Source organism: Mustela erminea, chromosome 18, assembly GCF_009829155.1.
Source record: "Mustela erminea isolate mMusErm1 chromosome 18, mMusErm1.Pri, whole genome shotgun sequence".
In the NCBI taxonomy this organism is placed as follows: domain Eukaryota; kingdom Metazoa; phylum Chordata; class Mammalia; order Carnivora; family Mustelidae; genus Mustela; species Mustela erminea.
The window spans coordinates 31273609-31295788 of record NC_045631.1 but is presented as its reverse complement, the minus strand read 5'-3'; the positions used below and the strand labels follow the sequence as shown (position 1 = coordinate 31295788).

At 42.6% G+C, this 22180-nt stretch overlaps 2 protein-coding genes and 1 long non-coding RNA gene across 4 annotated transcripts in view; 1 reads left to right on the top strand and 2 right to left on the bottom strand.

Moving 5' to 3' along the window:
• The window catches only part of ANKFN1 (ankyrin repeat and fibronectin type III domain containing 1), a 489950-nt gene that overhangs the window by 179511 nt on the left and 288259 nt on the right, over positions 1–22180 (top strand). Inside the window, exon 1 of one of the 2 annotated variants that reach the window (XM_032320628.1) lies at positions 5894–6105. The exons of the other annotated variant lie outside the window; for it this stretch is intronic. Coding sequence (XP_032176519.1) covers positions 6085–6105 — 21 coding nt within the window. The 5' untranslated portion in view covers positions 5894–6084. Of the gene's footprint in view, positions 1–5893; positions 6106–22180 lie in introns of those variants that run through there. 2 annotated transcript variants of the gene reach the window in all.
• On the bottom strand, positions 1691–21828 carry LOC116577432. The gene is made up of 4 exons (XR_004280506.1): positions 21818–21828; positions 20578–20584; positions 17668–17671; positions 1691–1820 (listed from the first exon to the last, which is right to left on the bottom strand). It is a non-coding gene; the product is annotated as an uncharacterized LOC116577432 (long non-coding RNA).
• LOC116577431 (peroxiredoxin-1-like) lies at positions 1809–2574 on the bottom strand. The gene has a single exon (XM_032320629.1). The coding sequence runs from the start codon at positions 2543–2545 to the stop codon at positions 1946–1948; it is 600 nt and encodes a 199-aa protein (XP_032176520.1). The 5' UTR covers positions 2546–2574; the 3' UTR covers positions 1809–1945.

Genomic DNA, 22180 nt, shown 5'->3' with positions numbered 1-22180 from the left:
GCTCACAGTTCCACAGCTGAACCTTGATAGAGTCAGGATTCACATTCTGGTTTGTCTGATTTCCAGTGACTCTCAGGTGTCCACCACATTTAATGGCACTGTGAAGGTGGATGGTGATCACAGGCCATGCACACCTCATGTGAAATCCATAATGTTGGGCACAAGCCATTTGTTTTCAGGGAACTTGCAGGGGCTTTCATGGATTGAAGCCACATATTTGTGTTGGAGAACATAGAGGACATAGCTAAGATGTTCAGGGCACAAAATTGCTGGGACTTAATGGTAATAGCTTTCCATTTTCTCTCTTGATTTTTTTTTTTTACATTGTCTTCTGTACTGTAGCAGAACACATAGAGCTATATGGATTTCCATAATTTATTTAGTATAATTCAGATTCTTTTGACATACCTATCATGTCCCTGACAGATGCAAACACCCTCCTACTTTCCCCCTCTAATACTGCATTCGTGGAGAATAATACAATGTCTGCTACCATTTTTTGAGTACACATACAAGGGAATAGCCTATATTAGCTTATATAATTCTTGCCACAACTGTGCGAGGTAGATATTATTTATCCCAATTTTGAGATGAGGAAACTGAAGGCAGGAGAGTTTACATAATTTGTTCTGATCCCACAGGGAGAAAATGGCAATGCCAGGATGTGAACTTGGGTCTGCGTGATTCGAAAATTCATGCTCTTTCCATTGCCTGAAGGTAATTGGATAGGCTCTACACAGAGGCAGTGGGAGAAAAGTCTTTTAAGGTCATGTTTGTGTATTTTAATTTAAGATAATAAATAATAGGGAAGGGGATGACGTGATGGAAATGGTGCTTAGGGCAGGTGGGGAGAGTCTGGAAGCAAGAAAAACCTTCCTCAGAGGCTGCAAATAGCAACAGGGATTTGGAATGTTGAGCACCTGGATGAGGTTGGTGGCTATAGAAATAGGAAATGTTATCTCAGGACCAGTAGACTTTGTAGAAAAATAATTGGTGAGATTTGAATCATAGCCAAAAGGAAGAGAAGAGCTAAAAGGGATACAGAAGGCAAATTTTAGAGGAGAGGCACACGGTCGTAGCCCTGAGACAGGAGACTGGTCATGATATAAAGGGGTTCGAAGGGCAGAGGTGGTTTCCTCCTTAGGGGTAAGCACAGTGAGTGAGAAGCAGGGTAGCCATTGTGATCAGTTGGGCCACAAGCCATCTTACCAATGCCTCTACAGTTGTTCACAGGTGAGGAAAGATCTTCCCTAAAGAGGAGGGTCTCGCCATTGTCAGCCTCTCCCCAGATATGGTGTCTTGAGTTTATGCTGGCTAAGAGCTGAAAAAAGGATGCTTGAGGCCAATGAGAAAATGGCCTCATGTGCACTGAGTCATGCACATGTCTACACCTGGCATGGCATTCTGTTTGTCGCAGTGACACACCCCCCCACACCCTTTTCCCACCAGTCCGCAAGCCCAGCAGCCTTCCTGCACCATCGGAGGATTGGGGAGGACTGCCTCTGGAGCTGTCTAGCTCCCGGAGTTGGGGGTGGGTAGCACTGACCAGTCCCATCACCACTTCAAACAAAGCCACAACTCCTGAGAAAGAGGTAGGTTTTCCATGATTTTTCCCCCTTCTTTTATATCTGATCATGGTAGCACCCTCTACTTCATGAAGTAGCATATTTAGATCATTTATGTTTCTATCTTTTTTTTTTCTCAGTTCAAGTTTAATAGAAACAACAGAAGATCAGAAGTGTTGCCCTACTACTAACTGTACATCACAGTTGGCCTGCCCTGTAACACAGTTCAGGCCATTCTCTCCAGAGAGGGCAGGCCTGTCCCATCCCATACCACATCTGCACAAAGTCTAAAGTCTTGTGTTTTAAGCATAACAATAGTACAAAAGAGATTTTGTTTTCATGGCCACCCACTACAGCCCAGCCCTAAAACGGCGCGGCGCTCACTTCTGCTTAGAGAAATACTCTTTGCTCTTCTGGACATCAGGCTTGATGGTATCACTGCCAGGCTTCCAGCCAGCTGGGCACACTTGCCCATGCTTGTCGGTAAACTGGAAGGCCTGAACCAGTCGCAGAGTCTCATCCACAGAGCGGCCAATAGGTAGGTCATTTACAGTGATCTGCCTAAGGATGCCTTTATCATCAATGATAAAGAGGCCCCTGAACGAGATGCCTTCATCAGCCTTTAAGACTCCATAGTCCTGAGCAATGGTATGCTTGGGGTCTGATACCAAGGGAATGTTCATGGGTCCCAGTCCTCCTTGTTTCTTGGGTGTGTTGATCCATGCCAGGTGACAGAAATGAGAATCCACAGAAGCACCAATCACTTGACAGTTGAGTTTCTTAAATTCTTCTGCCCTGTCACTGAAGGCAATGATCTCCGTGGGACACACAAAGGTGAAGTCAAGAGGGTAAAAGAAGAACACAACATATTTTCCTTTGTAGTCAGATAGGCTGAGGTCTTTGAACTGGCCATCTGGCATAACAGCCGTGGCTTTGAAGTTGGGGGCAGGATGTCCAATTTTGGCATTTCCTGAAGACATCTTGCTATTGGCCGCTCTACGAACAAAAGCGCCGAAGACAAGGCAGGAAGAAGACGCTATGTTTCTATCTTGTTACCTCCTAGGTGTTCTCACATACATGTTGTGACCTGGATTATTGACAACAATGACAACAATGATATGCTGATGCCTATGCTCACACTCTGGAAAGTTCCATGTAGAGTAAAAGTCACAAAGTGGCAGTGCATAAACTACATATATTTTATTTGTCCTGCACAGTGTTTGTTAACATTTTGAATCAACATTTCTTAATTTGGGAAATTTCACACATTTTCAGCTTTTCTCTAAAAGGTGAACAACTCTGGCGATCTGGACTGCAATCCTACGTGTCAGCAAGTGGCTGGAGTTACTATTGTTCCTTTTACATACAGCATTTGATCTGTTTTACCACAGTCTCCACCACTCCCTATTACCAAGGCCCACTGCCCTCATTTACCTCACTTATTTGGCCTCTGTGGATATTTAACTTTGAGACTATAATGTATGATAATGCTATTAGTTCAAACAGAAGTCAGTGGGTGACCAGAAAGCATGAATGCACTTGGGTGGTAAGTGTGGCTGAATTCTAATTCCTTCCCCCTTCCTTCCCTTTCTCCTCCATCTTCTTCGTCCACTCTCTCCTCAAAATGCACAGCACCTCATGATGAATGCTGAGTATGAGATACTGCTCCTTCCTCCCAGTGAAGCATAGCATAATTCCTAGTAAACATCTTTCCACCAGAACCCTCCTTCTGTGGTACCTTACTCACAGCTCCCTGGACAGGCAAAGATGTCTGGCGAGTTGGTTTGGGGTGCTATCTGTGACATCGCCTTCGCTTGTATTATATCTCCAGCAGAGTAAAATGGAAGAGGAAGAATGTGGTGAAATGAGATGACCGGGTATTTCAGAGAAAATGTGAGACACTGGGTGAGGGAGTAGAATCTCTGAGGCAGAGTTGGGAAGGGCAGATGACAGAAAGCCTGAGATACTGGACTTGGTCTGAGGGCAGTGGACAGAAATGGCAGCATCTTACTCTGAAGAGTCTCATGACCTGATGGGAGGGTCAGAGTGGGAGACACGCCACTGGAGGGGAGGGGACCTGAGGTCAGAGGCCACTCATGAGAGGGCATTCCAGGCATGGAGTCCAGTCCAACCTCTGCTCCCTTGGTATGTAGCTCTGGGCCTCAATCTTCATGTGTGACCATCAGATGACCTGAAAGCATTGGCAGAGACTCTGGCACCTAGCACCTTCCTCCTGCTGTTTCCATCACAAAGGTGCAGTGAGGCCAGGACCCTGATCCTGTTGGCTGAAATCTTCCCCTGGTTGACAAGTTAGTGCTGTGAGCCATGCAGAGTACATCCTGTGCCAGCATCCCCTAGAGAGGATGAAAGGGAAACATGGGCCCAGATATCCCAACCAATAAGAAGATCCAGAATGCTGCTTTCTTGTGGTTATGCACCAGGTGGAACTTGTGTATTTTGGTAGTAGGTTTGGATAGATTTAGATTAGTCTTTTGTGAAAGATAAGTAGCATCATAGATGGAGCTGTCTCCAGCCGTTCTACCACAAGGTCATGCGCCTTACCCAGGATTTCTTTGGAGCAGGCAGCCTGAAAAAGGCAAGGGTATTGACAAGAAGAAATAAGCACAGACCCTGCAAGCCTGAGTGGGCCTGTTTGCAGCTCAATAGCTCCTGGGATTTTATAGCCACAGTCTGACAGACAAAACCACCGAAGGAGCTGGTTTTTATCCATTAAATAAATGCATTACTTCTATTACTCTCAGCTACACTTACTGCAATTGGCTTAAGTAATATTTAAGGACCAAGTCCTTCATTTTACATAAATCTTAAATTTCACAGGGAGATACTATACCGTCAACATCTCTTGAGTCCTCCCTGGGGCCTAATGTAGTTGACACTCAATAAAACATTCACAAATGGACTCCTTGCTCTTCAATTCTTGAGTATATATCATGCACCTGCTATGCAATAGGCATATTACTAGGTATTTATGAGACCAAAAAAATGGAAGAAGAAGGACCAGAGCATGCTGCTTTCCCTCAGAGAGATGATATTTTGGTAGGGGAAGTTCCTGTGATCATATAGGCAGGTACCAATGACTACATTAGGGTGTAAGTATTATGAGGCGAATCTTTAAAAAGTGCTATGGGGCTGAACTTGGGGATAGTGGTGGAAAGTTCCCAGAACAACTGTTGGCAGGCTGAGACGTAGGAAATGAGTAATATAGGACTCTCACCATCTTGCAGGGAAATATGTACATGCATATGTATGTACACACATGTGTACATGTGTGTGTACACACACATGTGTGTAATTTTTCTAGGTACTTCCCTGTAATTCAGTGTGAATAACTCCCACCAGACTAGCCCAGACTAGATGCAGAGGTGACCAGTTTCTCTTTTTCTTTTTTCTTTTCTTTTTTCTTTTTCTTTTCCTCTTTCTCTTTTCCTTTATTTGCCTTTTTTGTAAAATTGTTCAGCACCATTTAGATAGAGAATTCCTTCAAGCTCTCTATTTTAAAAAGGCATTTAGACATCACGGACCCTGGGCTTGAGTCTCTCCTCTACTACCGTTCACTTGTGGGTCCTCAGGTTAGCCACATCCTTGAGACTTGGCTGCTCCATTTGCTAAGTATTCATCTTCCTACTTTGTTAGAAAGACAAGATGCTGGAAAGTCATCCTTCAGCAACCATTCAGGTAGTGAGCACCTGCCCTGTGCCAGGCACTGGGACTTCTAATTGAGGTCCATCCAAACTTTCCAAACTACCATACAGTCTGGGCTACCTTTGACAAATGGATTTCAGAATAAGGATGCACATGTTCTTCCTTTGGCAACTTCCCAAGAGAATTTATTCTGATAAGGAAAGCCAAACCTGGTCCCTAAAATGCAGGGCAAGTGAGAATGTGTTTTCACCATCAAAATGACACTACCATCTCCAGGCTGGACCCCACCAGGCTTCTAGGAAACAGGCAGACAGCTCCTCCGACCAGCCCAGGAGCCAAAATAATCCAGCACAAAGCTTCAGCTAAATATTTTAATGAATTGTATATCTGATCAATGTCCAGCATCTGCTGAAGGAGCCTGGGACATACCCTTTGCAACCTTCCCATCCCTGACTCCCTCTCTCTGTCCTGCCGACCATGTCTCCTCTGCAATAAAGATTTGAATCTTTCTCCTTTTAGGGGCACAAAAGCCAACACAAATGTGATTGCAGCACTATAGATAAACTTATTCCCTCCCCACTGGGTGCCTCCTAAAACTATGTTTTCACCACTTCTTTCATTCTTTGAAAGTGATTTCTTTGTGAGAAGCATGTGCGAGGCTTCCCCTCCCTCTGCTCTTGACCCTGTGCAGCGATTTGGCCACTCCTGGAGCCAGGCTGTGGGAGAGGCGGCCATTCTTAGCCTCCCCAGACAAAGAGGGTTCCCTTGGCAACGGGAACGGTGTAGAGGTTCGAGAAGGGGTTTCCCTCCACCCCCCAGGTTCTCTTTCAACTCAAGAGCTCACCCCGGGTCTCTCATGGAGGCGTCTCTAACCAGGGTAGGAAAACAGCAGTTTTGAATATCAGTAATTGGCGTTTGGAGACAATTGCTTTGCATGCAACAGGCAGGAAAATGTTGGGAGAGTGGGTGAGTGAACTCGGCAAGCGGTGAGCATCCTGGGTCAGACGGAGGGAAAGCTGGTTTCGTTTCTGTACGCTGGCCAGTCTTGATCCCAAATAGTTTGGGGCTGTAATAAAGTGTATCTTTTTTGGGGGGGAGGTGGGAGAGTGGGGAAGGATGGAAGGAGAGAAGCTTCTAGAGGCAAGTATGTACCTTGTTTTCTGGTTTTTCTTTGATCTTTGGCTTTTTTACTTATATAAATACAAGGCAATCGGGAATGGCGGGTTTCCGTGTTAATGTCAACTCTTGCTCATTATTTCTGCCAGGGCTCTTGTGGCTCACTCTTATTCAGTCTCCCAACCCTTTTACTCTTTTTGGACTTTGCTGTCAAGGCGATGAAGAAGAAAGATTTATTCTAAAGTCAGTGGTGAACTTTTCTCATTGGAGGTCATCTCTGAACGGCTGAGCCAGGGCTTGGCGCACTTGGGACTGACTGACATAAGTCCCTCTACCAATCTTGCAGCTTGTGTGGGTACTTAAATCCCTGTCTCTGATCCGGGTTGTTCCAGAAGACCTCTTCTGTGCCATTGATTGATGGAGGGAAGGTCTGTTATTGACTGGGTTAGTGGTAATCAGGATTTCTTCATTCTCATATGAAAAGTTGCTGTGATAATGCAGAAGTTTATCATTGAAGTCTGGGCTGAGGACTGGGTGGGAGACACTGAATGGGAGAAATAATTCAGCTCTTCTGTATCACCCCAGGATTTCAGAGTAGGTTAGAACCATGCTGAAAGGACTTCTGGAGAGTGACACCTCTTCCCCCCCACCCCGCCACCCCCAGTTTAAGGTCTTTGAGAGAAGCAGAGATACACACAAGTGAGGGATTGAAGGAAGCAGGCAGAGCACCATTCAACTTTCTTTTCCTTTCCTCTCCCTGCTTTCCTCCATCCATTCCTTCCTCCCTCCATCTTGCCCTACCTTCCTTCCTTCCTTTCTCTCTGTTTTTCCCCCTCTCCCTCTCTGTCCCCCCCTCTCTTGCTTTCTCTTTAAAAATCATACCCAGAGTGAAGCCTAAATGTAACTGTTTGAGGAAGCTCTGAGAGGTGCTTCAAGGACCTTTTTGAGATTAAATTGATTACTGCTTTCACCTATTAATCAACATTTCAATACCCCCCCCCCAAATCCTATTTCCTTCATTCTGTCTTCAAACTTCCAGTAAACTCTTTGGGGACAGGGACTCTACTATTTTCATTAATAATTATAGGGCCAGCCTCATTTTGGGTGCTCAATCAGTGTCTGTAGAATTGAATGGATTCTTGAATGAGCAACCTGGGATGTTGTTGGTTGTTTACTTCCACCATTCTGTGTGGAGTGTGGAGCTAGGGCCAGTCTTGTGATCAGGGAATGCAGGCTGTAGACTCGTATGTGACATTAATAAGCAGCAGGACTTTGGCCAAGCTATTTCCGTTCTTTAACTCTTGGTTTCACCATCAACTGACAGTGTTTGGATAAGAATACTGTTTCTCCAACAAAAGTACTTACCTGAAGTTTTCATGCTGCCCTCAAGCCTGGGGAGAAGAGGATTTTGCAGAGGAGGCAGTTCTGGTCAGGAACCACTCCTGCAGGCAAATGGTACAGTCAGTGGAGGAGGTGGAGCAATAGAGGGGCAGAGGTTGGCAGCTGGAAAACTCTGGACCCTAGGTGACCTCTGAAGTTTGGTCATGAGACTAATCTTTCTCTGTTCTGTGGCTTCTCTCCCGAATTAGATACTTTCTAAGGATGAGACGAAGTAACACCCTGATTTTTTTTTTCTGGTAAAGGCAAGCAGACCATCCTTCTACATGAGGACCAGGGAACAAAGTTTCACAGGTGCTGATAGGCTTGAATTACTACCTTCAGTTAGTGATCGACTAGTCCTGAGCCAGTTATACTCTGTTGCCTCATTCCCATATAGTCTGTCATTGATTCAACAATTAACAGATAGTCATTAAAACCTACAGATTAGGCACCATTTATCAAAGAACAAGATAAACTCCTTACCTTCATAAAGCAAGAGAGAATTAAAAACAACAACAACAAAACAATGATAAGCATGATTATTGCCTATTGTGATGGGAGCTACAAAGAAAACAAAAATGACATCAGGAGATAGAGTGATGGGTGGTGTGTTTATGGATAGAATTGTCAGGTAAGTTCTCTTTGAGGAAGTGACATTAAGTTGAGGTATCAATTAAGTGAAGGCATGAGCCATTCTCAACTGGGAAACATACAGCATTCCAGGTTAGACAACCACAACAGTGAAAATCTTGATATGGGAGTCTGCTCAACATGTGTAAGGCAAAGAAAAATGTCTGGGATTGGAACAGAGTAAGTGAAGCAGAGAAGAGAGGTCACAGGGGGTGGGGTAAGATAGCAGAGACCATACGGACCTCGTAAGCCTTGGGAAGGATTTGGGATCTGTACCATTCTGCTCATTTAATTGGAATGGCTTTATTCTATTAGAAGTGTGATGGGAAGTCACAGGGCAGATTTTCACATGGAAGGGAGAATATCTGATCATTCCAGCAACTATGGTGAGAATAGTATATCAGAAACAGTATCTGAAAAATGGTTAAAGTGAGGTGATTGAAAACTCAGCAGCCTACAGGGGAGGCCACATGATGAATGGGAAATTTAGGTATGGTTGGATGGACCTGGATTTGAATGCTGACCTTGTAACTTAGACGTTCTGCCATTGGGGCAAGTTATTTAACATCCCTGATTTCTTTCCTCATCTGTTAAAGAGGGATCAGATTACCTACTTTGATGAACTGAGAAGATGAAAGAAGAGTCTCTATGTTATCTCACAGCAGATTCTCAAAATGATAGCCATTACCATGGGCTTTGCTTTGTTGGCCATAAGCAACTCCTGGATGAGCAAAACAACTGAAGATGTCAGGCACATGGCCAGTCTCAAAAGTTACCCTTTCTACTCCATGCTTTTGGGAGGAGTGAGAGGTGAGAAAGGAAGGAAATGACCTGCCTAAAGTCATGCAACAGGTTAAGGTCGGGGCTGTGACTGGTGGCAAGGTGTTTATTCCCACGTGCTATTCTTTCTTCTATGCCAGGGATCAGGAAACTGAGATCCCAGAAGACAGATCCAACTTGTCTCATTTTCATAAAGAACATTTAACTGGAACACAGCCATATTCATTCCTTTATTTACTGACTCTAGCTGCTTTAGCATTAGTAGAGATGCGTAGTTGCAACAAAGCCCACATGGCCTACAAAGGCTAAAATATTTACTGGCTCTTTACAAAGTTTGTCAATTCCTGTTTTGTACTCTACTGCTCCCTTACTTGAAATGGTGTTACTGTAGTTAGCTTATGTATCATCAACTAGGAGGGGGACACTTTCTTCAGGTCTCCAAAACAGCATGACTGAGAGATTTTCTTGGGGAAGGCATGGTCCTGGTGGAATAACACAGCAAGTGACCTTGAACCCCTTGGAGCCAGCAAAGGAGCACCGGTCACTCAGATATGGCAGCAAAGGGAGAGGATGAGGACTCTGGCCAAAGGGGCCTGGATGGGGAGAAAAGGCACACTAATCCTTGTCCTTAGCTATTTCAGACCAAAAGACAGCCGCCTAAACCCAAGGTAAGGAGAAAGATTGAAGGTTTAGGAAACAGGCAGATGTGGCAGATTTATTTGACCACCTCAGCTTAAATGTACAGTGGACTGGGCCTGTCTGAGGGACATCTCTCAGGGAGCAGGCAGCTCCCAGGGCCTATCACCTTATACCCCCAGATGACCATCACCAGCACTCAAAATCTTAAGGGCCTACGTGGAGGGTCTTCCTTTCCTCTCAAGACTTTAACTGTATAGGGCCTATGGTGTCTTGTCAGGGATTCTTTCCTCGCCTAGTATCAGGAAGGCTATAGACTACCTTCATTCTCTTTGGCCTCCACATTCCCACTAATGTACTTAAGTAGACCTTTCTACTAGGACTCTGCATTCAGTCATAATACTTTACCTACTTCAAGGTTTTAATCTTGTGTTTGAGGGTGCATTTATAGGTATAGCACTGATGGCTTTACTTCTGTGGAATCCGAGTTTGACCTTCACCCTTAGGGATTCCTCTTAACTCCTGATTTCAGACTTCACATAGTGCCATAAGCAGCAGAAACTGAGTTACACAGTTCTTCAACTCCAGGTAATATAAATATAGTACCATGTATTTTTTGGCACTTTTAACTTTCCAACTAGCTTACATGGAGAATACCCCCAGCTTTTTGGAATACTAAATAATTCACCAGACCCATTGGCCATGGTGTTTCAGAACTCAGTAGGCTCCTTCCTCTGATCCAATGAACAGATGTGCTCATTTTTTGCTTGCTCAAAATTCTTCAGTCATTTGAACATCATGGACTCAGGGCTTGAAACAGCCATCCAGTGCCCTGACACCATCACTAACTCACCGACCAAGCAACTCCCCTCACATACACCTCAAGGGCTATCTTGCCTAAAGCCTAGAAGCAGGTCAGTAATTATGAGATCAGGTGGCAAGATGGCTCATTTCAACATGGGCCCTCCTTACCCAAGACCTTTTGGAAAAGAAAACTTTCTTAGGTTCAATCAACTATTCCTTTCCCATATCCCCCCCCCCCCCCCCCCCCCCCCCCCCCCCCCCCCCCGCCCCCATGCTTAGATGAGATTAGGGCCATTGCAGAAGTGATTAATGAAACTGCAGGCTTCCCAAGCTATCCAAAAGCAGAGCATTCCTATAGAAACTTTCATGAGCCTAAGTGGCACAAAGCGAAGAACCAGTTACTGTTCATTCCTCGGGAAAACTTTTGCACATTCGCAGATGCCCAACATAATTTTTCTTAAGCTTTTCTGATACCTTAGGACAAATCTTGCAAACAGATACACGATAAATGAAGATTACGCACAGATGCTCACAGATAGTTCAGAGCCATGGTACTTGATGCTGAGATGCTGAGTGTAGTTCTCTGGGAAGAGACTAGGCTGGCTGCCCTGGCATAAGCGCGGCCTCCATGATGGCTTGCTGCAAAACAAGTGCTGAATGCTGTTTTTGCTTCTCAGCGTTTGGTAAAACTAAAAATCCTCCTTGGATTTCCTACAGTTAGCAAAACAGGTACTAATGTAGATCTTTGTTAAAAGCAAAGTGACATGACCCCCACTTTCAAAAAGTGAGGGATGGCTGTATAACAAAAAGGCCAGCAAATCCAGAACACTACAGGCTGCTGGCAGAGCTAGGAAGCTTCACCAAGCCACTGGGGGCTCGGCAAAGCAGGCAGGACTAGAACAGCCCCTGCCTTCTTGGTGCTTGCCATCAAAATAAGGAACTGCTGAAATGACTTGAGCAGGCCAATTCAGGGGGGTGAAGACAGACAACTAAACAGTATGTGGAGAGGAAGGGAATGGTACAGAAGGAGCCCACGCTAAAAATAAATGATTTTTTACAAGTGTGGTTAACTTTACTGAGACTTAAAATTACGAAACACAGCATGCATTTTCCCCCTAAAATAAAAGCTTTGAGAAAGTTTGATCTGCCTCATATAAAAAGCTACAGAAAAGGAAAGTATCTGTGAAAGCTTTTAAAATTATGACCATATTTCAAGTACGATAATCATCAAGAGTGTTTAATGCTATCAGAATTAGACTGATGTGAAATTACTTTTTTGAATCAATTTAGTCATTTATGTTGCCCCACTGAAAAGGCTCCCTAGCACTCTTATTTATGGAAAATATCTATCCACCATCAACTAGGAGCAGTCCAGGCCAGGAAAAAAAAAAAAAGGAGAAGAAATGACCCAATTTCATTGAATTCTGTCTAGTGTGACAATTTCCTATCTCCCGAGTGAAAGTACTCACTCATTTTAGCATTTAATCTGTAGCCAGAAAAGTGATATTCAATGCTAAGTACGATATTTTTTGTTGTTTAGTTGGGATTGGACCCAGCTGATGGACTGAACCAGTTAAGATGGTGCCCTAATGAATCAGCCTTTGCGATGTCACCACCTAATGTTTATAATTTGGAATCGGACATCTATCACACAGCCCTGCCCTGCCTTTGGTTCGCTTTTTATTTCAGCGTATCACAGTTGGCCTGAGCAGATGGTGCTTCTCTGAGTTTTCAGCATTTCTCCAGCAACACGAGATTTATAGCGTTATCTTTGTCCAGCCAGCATTTATTTTCCCAGATATAATTTTGTTCCCATTTTATATGATGTTGACAAGTAGTAACTGTTGGGCATTTCGGTGCCATGTGATTAAAGCTAGTAGTGCGTGAGAGTGTCCTCTGGCGAGAGTTCTCTCTAATCCCCCTTTCCAAGACATACACATTAATAATTCTTTAGCACCAGTAGTTACTGTTTTCCTTGAACATTGTCAGTCTTGCAGTCTGATGAAAAGCTTTGTGTTTGAGGTTTGGGTTGTATTTTTGTTTATTGTACAGAAAGGTGGCAGGGCAGAGAGAAATGGAGGACTGTCAACTCTGCACGTCGTCCGTGCAGGGATGGTCATGGAAAGAGAATTTTAAAATTATGGGATCTAAAGTGGGGACGGGGGAGGAGTAATTAGAGGATTTGGCCGGTGGAGGTGGGGGCGGGGCAGAGGGCAGGGCAAGGAAATGGGAGGGGTGGGCCATCTGGTGTTAATCTCCTGCTGTGTGTTTGCAGGGCAAAATAGTCAGGGTACTTTGTCAAGGTACAGTCTGCTTTAGCAGACACAGATGGAGCAAAAGGGAGATTAATACATGTGGTTCTAACCACCTTTCATATCTTTACAGCTAAACATTATTTATAGAAATCAATTAGTCCTCTGTCTCTGCAATTTTATTATGAGGCTCTGTCCAAGTTTCTGGCAAGCTCTTTAAGAGGATGATTGATGGTAAACTTTCAGAATGAATAAAAAATGAACCCTCCCCTAGGAATTGGTGTAGTGGAGAGAAAGGTAAATGATAAAAATTATAAACTCTGCAAGTCACTAGAAAACTGATGTAGGATCAGTGTGGTCCTTGTTATACAGATTTTCTTTTCCTTGCAGATTTCTTCCTTCTCTTTTCTTTTTTCTTTTTTTTTTTCTCTCTCTCTCTCTTTCTTTCTCTTTTTCCACTTCTCTCTTTTTTTTCCTTGTCTCTCTTCTTTTCTTTCTTTCGTTCATTCTTTCTTTCACACACTCAGCTGACTATTTGCTATGGAAACTTTAAGAGAGCCTGATGCCTACAACTGAGCTTGTGGGAAAGTAAAGGTTTATTCATTTGCCAAGCTAGTAAATGCCACTTTGATTACTGATGCTCATACGAGATAAAGAGTCCCAGGAAAAAAATGGACTTGAGCTTTCATGTTTTGTCTTCTGGAAACTTTTATAAGAGAAGGGAGCTGCCGGTTGGCCTCCATTAAATGAGTCTAGGAACCACGTAATGATAAATACATCCTATTGCAGTGAATTCCATAGAAAATATATATTGATTTATTTTGAAATTCTAGTCTTGGTAGTCTGCTACCAAAGCTCACCCCCCCATCCCCCCGCTTAGAAATGAATTTGGGGCAAAGCTCATACCCTCAGGGTTTAGACCTGAAACAGTTGCAGTGGCCTAGATGTGAGGATAGAATTATTAAATAAAGCTAAGTTCTAAATCCAGGAGAGGGCAGGAGACAGTGGCAAGGATGTACAGGTTCTAACTCCAGCAACTTGGGTCAGTAAGTTGTTCTGTTTTGTTAACTATTTTGAGAGGATAAGGGAATTCCTCTGGCCCCTAGAACTAGAGATTTGTGTGCAACTTGAAGAATTATAAAGGACACAGGAGGGCTTCGGGCAGTCATTCTCCATGTCTGTCTCTGTAAAATGGGATGATACAGTGCCCACCTCACAGGTTTGCTATGAGTGTTAAATGAGATCAGGCATTAAAGTATGTAACATGGTGTAAACACAAAAAATTTTTCTGTAGTGTCGTCGGAGGATTCAGATCGACTTTTCTCATTTTCTTAAAGTTCGGTGTTCGGTATAGAACTTGTTCCTGTTTGTTAACTGTTAAATGTATCTGAGGAGGCCCTAGTAAGTGCCTTTAAGGTGGACAATCTTTACTTTTCTGACACTAAATTCTCTAAACATGGGGTTTTCCACCTACTTAATTTAAGTTGTTGATATAAAGGTATATAGGCACTATATAAGTGCACTTTCAAAATATGTAAAATATCTAATTTCCAAATGTCCAATAATATCCCACGTCACAGAGAACATCTTCCAGCCCCCAGTTTGATGAAAACACCTAAGGCAATATCTGACACATAATATGTGCTCAGTAAAACATTTATTGAATGATGAAAGAATGCATGAAACCTACATAGGACAATAAAAGAGAACCAAGCAAGGAAAGGGTTTTAAATAAAGACTTTATTAGCTTTTAGATTTCAATAGAAAAAAATGAACTAAAATAATTATTTGCAAGCTATAAGAAATAGGTCTTTCTAGTCTAAGGTAAAACAATGGAGCAACTCCTAGAATCCATGAGAATGTCATAGGAGCATGCTTACAAAAAAAGAAAACCAGGACTTTGGTAACAACACTGATTGGTAGAGCAGACACTAATTAGGAGGCTGTTGGCAGCACCACGACTGAGCCCCTACCGTTGTTTTCATCCTAGTTCCTCTTAAGAGTCAAAGTCCCAGGAGAGTGGCTCATTGGCATAATGTGGGTCACATGTCCATGCCACCCCCAGATGTCTTATTTACAATCCCATCAAGAATGCATAAAATGAGGAGAGGTCATTCTCCTAAAAGAATGCTGCATCCAAACTAAAAAGGATCAGATGGCAAAAAATAAATGTTCATATTACAAACTTAATAATATCTAGATAGAATAAATATACATGTTGTATTAAGTTTCCTAGGGCTGCTATAATCAAGTACCATTGACCGGTTGGCATCAAGAAGAGAAATTTATTGTCTCACTGTTCTGGAGGCTGGAAGTCCAAGATGTAGGCAGGCTTGCTTCCTTCTGAGGGTTTTGAGGGAAGCATCTGTTCCAGGTCTCTCTCTCCTTGGCTTCTAGATGGTCCTCTTCTCCCTTTATCTTTACATTGTCTTCCCTCTATACATGTCTAGGTCTAAATTTCCTCTTCTTACAAGTATACTAGTTCTATTGGACTAGGGATCACCCTAGTGATTTCATTTTAATTATCTCTTAAAAGACCCTATCTCCAAATACAATTACATTCTGAAGTCCTGGGGGTTAGAAAGTTAGGACTTTGTTACGTCAGTTTGGTGCAGTGAGGTGGGGTGACTTAATTCAGCCCATAACTACATGCTATAAACACACTGATTTATTGAATTAATCAAATGAGTGGGTATGTCAGTGGACAAACACCCATTGTGTTGTCTGTAGCAATTTTTGGTGAAAATGGAGTAATGTTTTAGCAAAGTCTGCAAAGACCTTTGATGTTCCAGATTTTCTGGTTGAGCTCATTAGAACAGACATAAACAGTTTTATCCCATCCATTATTTTTCTTTTAAAAACACATTTGATCCTCAACTACAGAGTTGCTATTGGGCACTACTGTAATATCATACATATTAAAAGCAGCAACAATAAAGCTTAGCTTTCTGATCTTGAAAAAAAATAAAATTGAAATAAAGACACATTTGAACCTTGAAAACAAGAACTGGTAACCAATTTATATCTGAAATGCCAATTTTGCCTATAAAGTTTTTCAGAGATTTTCTGAGAGCAGAGCCAAGCAGAAATGACTCATATTTACCTCCACTACACATACAGATTTTTCTCTTCAACTCTGGCCTCCGTTCAGACTTGACTCTGTCCAGCCTTGAGCAATACATGAAATAAACAATATTCATGTAGTGATGCAGAAAGCCCTGGCTGGGTCCTGGGCTATTTAACTTGCTTCCTAAAACTCCCAGCTCTGAGTTTATGGCCCTATGATTCATATTTTTCAACACACGCATTTGTGGTCTTCTCCCATGACCAGTGTCTACTTTTGCTAGACCTCATCCTCCATACTCATGTTTCCTTGGAAAGATGTACTCCATTGACCAAGGAACTGAGAGGTAGTCTGCTCCTGAAAGTTTAGAGGTGGTCTGTATTGTTTCATCTGTACAGGGGTAAGATGGGATCTCAGTGCCATCAAAGCCTGGACAATGGGACTTTCTCCAGTGAGTCCAGTCAGCTTTGCCCAACAGTGTCTGCCCTCCTTCTCTTCACTTCTAGTGTCTGAGAACATTAATCCACTGGATTTAGATGGCAAGCCAAATAAACAAACAAGCTACCTGATTGAAAGCTCCAGTTCCATCTCTGAGGAAGAGATCATCTAGAAACTTAAGTCAGCTTTGTTTATTATCTTCCCTCAGCATATCAGCATAATGGGATGTCTTTTGTGGGATGTGTGTGTCGGTGTTTATACATATAATGACATAATCACACAAAATTTGGATGAACCTTCACCAGCAGTAGCTGGGATGACTTTGGTATAAAAAGTACACCCCGCGTGAAATCTTAAAAAAAAAATAAAAAATAAAAAGGGTGGGAGGGAGCCTGCTTCCCCTCCTCTCTCTCTGCTTGCCTCTCTGCCAAAATAAATAAATAAAATCTTAAAAAAAGAAAAAGTACACTCCGTGTGTATTAAACAGTAAACATTTGGACTCTGAGACCTCAGACTCTGCCTCCCACCCACATCTTTTTATCCTCCTTCGCTATGGCCACACACTCCGTTTACCATGCTTTCCCACCCTTCTGCTGGGGAAGACCTCCAGCAAATCTCATGCACTTCTAATCCTGGAGAGTTCTGGAAGCGTTTTGCATGCCAACCCAGACAGCAGATCTTCTGGGAATCCTTCCGTGCCCACTTCCCTGCTTCTTAGTCTCAGTCAGATGCTCCTCCTCAGTATCCCAAAGCACACTGTCCATCTGCACTGTATCTGTTCTCGTGCCGTATCATATAAGACATTGTTACTGTGTCTGTTTCTACCCAAATTGTGAGCTTCCTGAGGTGGGGACTGTGGAGAACTCGTATTCTCCAGCCCTTAGCACTGTGCCTGGCACACAATAAATCCTTAATGGATAGACGAATGAATGAATAAATGAGTTAATTAAAATGAAAAAAGAAATGAACAGTTGGGAGACGCAGCTTTCATAATATCAACAATCTAGAAGTTCTGAAATCCTCTTTATTTGAAAGTAGTACCAAAGTTCCTTTTAATATGGGCTAGTGTCCCCCAGATTGCCAGTTGAAAAATAGTCTGTGATCCCCAAGTTATTCTTGGGGCCTCATGTTAGAGTTCAGCCCATTTCTCAGGATAATGCATAAATTTGTTTCTCAATAGAAATCTGTTCTGTCAGTTAAAAATACTCAGTGGTGGTAACTATTGCACAAGCCACAGTGGAAAATAAAACCCAGTATGGACTGCCAAAATTATAGCCTGCTAAGAAGAAATGGTAATATACATAATATGTTCATTATTATGGTGTAGTGAAAAGTACACTGGACTTCACGCCAAAAGGCATAGACTCAAAGCTGGTCCTCTCCATTTGCTAGTTGGGTGGCACTGGGCAAAGTCTGTTCCTGTTTCAGGGCCCTCCTAACTTGATTTTCATCAAATGAAATGGGGTTCTCTTGAATTGTCTTATGAACTTTAAGTTCTCTGTCAATAGAATGGATTGGAAATTTATATTGCTCAAGTACTACTCTGTTTCTGTCAGTCTGTTAAGCATTTTAAAGATACAGATTTTCCTCAAAGTCATATGGAATCTGTTTCTTTCTTTCCGTCATGTGGCTTAACAATTACAGATATTTTTTAGAAAATATCTCAAAATTACCCAGCGAGTGAGCATTTTGTGCCATCGTAATTTGCTGTTCTCGAGACTGTTGCTTTGTAGTATATAGACCAGTATTATACAGACCACTCACTATGCTAAGCAGGAGCTTATTGGCATGAGTCAGGTGGGTATTCCCTATGTCTCATCTCCTTGTCAAGTGGAGTAGATCTGCCAAGAGAATACAAATGAGCACTGTCTGGGTGATGTGTTCTACATACCGCAACTTCTCAGAGTCCTAGTGGAATCTATAAAATGCCCGTGCCAGCAGTCAGCCCCACATGCCCTCCTTTTGCCTCTGAATCAGCTGTGTGGGACGCTTGGCGTCATATAGCCCAAACATTCAGATGTTGGACTCATTTTTTTTAATTTTCATATGGGTGTTTGGCACTCAGAGAAACAGCTCACTTTAGCCTGGAATACAACATCCAAGGATTGTTTAAACACGGGATTAGCCTGGGTTTTCTTGGAGGAAATGTCCTTTTCGGCATCACTTTCTAGAACAGTGATTTGATCCTGTTTATGAACAGCATTGTCAACATTGTTAACACCAATGAAAACTCTTTCTCCTCTGTCGTAATTATGCTCCTCTATTCTCTTCCCCTCCCATTACCCTGATTCAGGTGCATTTACTGCACTCCTTATTCTGCCCTGGAATTCACCTAACCCTTTTCCTGCTTCTGCCTTCCACGTGGACCTCTGTGTGCCCTCTCTGACCTCTATGTGGACCTCTATATGCCGTCACTGTCATTTCAGTGCAGTCTACCTGCTGAAAAACTTGCAGAGCCTCCCTCTCACTTACGTAATAGTTCAGATGCATTAAGGGCTTCCAGAATCTGATTCCTAGTGTGGAGGGGGAAAAAGCACAAGAGAAGAAATCAGGTGGTCTTTGTTCTAGTCCCATGCCACAGTGAAGCCCTGTGACCTTGAAAGGGTTGCTTTCCATCTTGGATCGTCGTTCCCATGACTGTGAAATCAAGTGATCGGATGAGATCCAAAAATGCAACATGAATGGCATTCATGCGCCATTCCATTCCTATAGTGCCCTTAGAACTCATATTCATTAGTCCTTGGCTTTTTCCTACTGAGCACCAGTGAGCTTCAGAATCATCCATGCAGTCACGCCCAGCAGACCAGAGTTAACCCTTGAGATCAGAACTGTTTGACCTCCCTGAATGGGTTGATCTCTGAGGTTGCTTCCTGTGCTGACTTTCCACAGTCCTACCCTCTTCTTTTAATCTCATCCACTGCTGCAATGCAGAGCCCACAGTATGGCAAGCAGCACTCCAAACATTTCCTCCAAATGCATTTTGCAGGATTTTTGGTCACTGGAAGGCCCTTTTGAGTCACAGACCTCAGTTAGAATCCTGCCCATTCTACAAAGTTCAGGTGAGCCTTGTGAAAATGTTACTTGTAACCCCTGCTGGAAGGGATGGTGCCCTCCATATCTGAGTCCCCACAATAAGTTTTTATTCAATCATGAGAACACCCTACTACCTCTCTAACTTTCTTGACTACTATATTTAATGATACTTACATAGCTCTCTTGGCCCTCTTCTAGATAGAAACTCTTATATTTTAAGACAAGGTGTGTTTAAATTCTAGTTATGTTAGTCATAAGTCCACAGACAGGTCATTGAGTCTAATTCTTGGACATCAGCTAACAGAGTGCTAGGTCATCCTACAAAATCAATAATTGTGTGTTTAGCAGGAGGAAGAAACAGGCAAAGAGAAAGAAATTTACTAAGACTTATCTTAGGAACTTAGTGTAAGGGCTTAATGAGAGGGAAAAAAAGAAGGAATATATATATATATATATTATATATATATATAATATATATATATAAGATTTTCAAATAGGAATATATATAGATATTCCTATTTGAAAATCTTAGCTCAGATGTTAAACATACGTTATAAGAACTTGTAAGTTATCATTAGTAATAACAAACATTTATTGAGTGCCAATTTTGTGAAAGCAGTATACATAATTTGAAAGCTGGCGTGGTTGTGGTAGAACATTATAGGCTTTGGAGCCAACCAAGCCTGTGTCCTCATAGCCCTGTTCTTCTAGTTTGGGTGACTTTGAGTAAGTTACCTAACTCTCTGTATCTTCATTTATCTATATTAGGTTAAACTATGTGAAGACTGACTATCCTGCACTGTCATGCAATCACACCTCCCAAATCTCTCCATGGTAGAACTCGACAAAAGTGTCTCACCCATGCCTTGTATTCATTGCAGGTGAATGGAAAGCTCTGCTGCTAAGAGTTACTTGGGGCCTCAGGGGGTTAGAGGCTGACTCTCCCATCTTGCAGCAATGTCATCCTGGACACATGGAACTCCAGGTGCTTTGGCAGTGGAAGAGAACAGAAGTTTTCACAGCAATAGTTAATGCCCAATGCGGAAGTGACCTATGTGACTTCTAGACACAGAGCCAACCTCAGTGGGCCTTGGAAGTGCAGGCTTCCATGAACTCAGACAGAGAGGTGAGCCAGATGTTGGTGACCATTAGGAATGTCTGATGAGGATAATAATGACTACTTTGTAGGCCTCTTGGGAGAATTAAATGCAATGACCTCACCACTCATGTTAGGTCTTCAGCAACTGTTGGTGCCTTTCCTCTTTTTCTCCTGATGAACTGGGACAAGTTGTATATATAATAGAGGTTTTTATTCCTTTTCTATTTCCAACTCGAGTCTTTGCATATAGTGCTCAAGAAGTATTTAGTAAATAACCTTAATAAGAAATTTGAAGTTATTTTTCATAAGCTATCTTGAATTCATAGGAAATGTGGTTTTTGTGGTTGTAGAGTGATAATTAATTACAAGACTCATTTAACATTTTGAGTAATTGTTCTAGCTAGAAGATCCACAAGTAGCAAAGTACTTGCTTTTGTTTTTTTTTTTTAACAAACACTTTTAGAATTCACATAACTTCCTTATAAGCCTACATTTCATTGTTATTATTATTATAAGGCATCTTGTCAGCATGACAATACTGGTTTCATACAGGTACCAATTTCCCTCCTCTTCCCTTTCAGCAAAATCCAGACTTGGTTCAGGTATCTTCCTAACCATGTTACAGCCAGGTGCTGGGGTAAGGGGGGCCCACCCGAGTTTCGAAGGAGGGCCTGAGTCACTTCATCATGCTTCCTTTCCCCTGACTGGCTTGGACAGGAGGTCATGCCCCAATCTGCCCCATGAAACAAAAGGAGTAGTGTGCTAGGTGGTTTGTGGGGAAAGTGTTCTCACTCTTGAGATAGAGGGATGGGGGCAAAGAGAGAGAAAGGAAGGTGGAGGGAAAGAGAGAAAGAGCAAGAAATGTCTCTTTCTCCTATGGTTGGGGTAGATGTGACCCTGGAAACTGCCGCATACCAGCCTGAGGATGGGTCTGAGGCTGAGGTCCACAGAGCAGAGAAATGCCGAAATGAATCAGTCAGGCTCACAACTTGCTCTCTTTGTTTTGTGAAGTGATAACTGCTTATTTTTTAAGCTAGTTGGAATCAAGTTTTCCATTACTTCCAGCTGAAAATATCCTAATGAAACTAATAGTATTATCTGTTAAGACTTATTCATTAAGTAAGAGCCCACTGGGTTGGGTGTTTGGGAAATAGTGGTAAGTACGTGAGAAACAGCAGCCCCCTCACAGAGCTCATAGTACTGAAGGGACACAGACATGGGCCCTCTGTAGTCTGCTTTGTCTCAGTAAGTGGCAGCATCATCTTCCAGTTGAGCTGCCCAGAAACCCTGGTGTCACTGTGGACTCCTCTTTTTCTTACATTATTTGTCCAGTCTATCAATACCTGCATTTGGCCACACCCCTACAATCTCTTCAGACTTAATCCATTTCCCCTCTCCCCTTCACTGTAACCCATCCTTGTACTAGCTTCCATCATTTCTCCACTGGCTAACTGCAAACTGCTTCTCCATTTGTGTATAAATGACTCTTATCTGCCACAATGACTCTTATCTGCTGCTTTCTGAGGACAGAGGACTATTTGGAGAGGTTGAGGAATAAATGGTAAGTGGACAGAACAGGCTTTAGAGAACCATTTCCAGAATTTTGACTGTGAAGAAAAATAAAGGTAGATCTTCCACTCTACTAGAGTAGTGGTCTCAAGGGGGTCTTGTTTGTTTGTTTTTGTCTTAAAAACAGGGTGATAAAAGAGCTTCTTAAAAA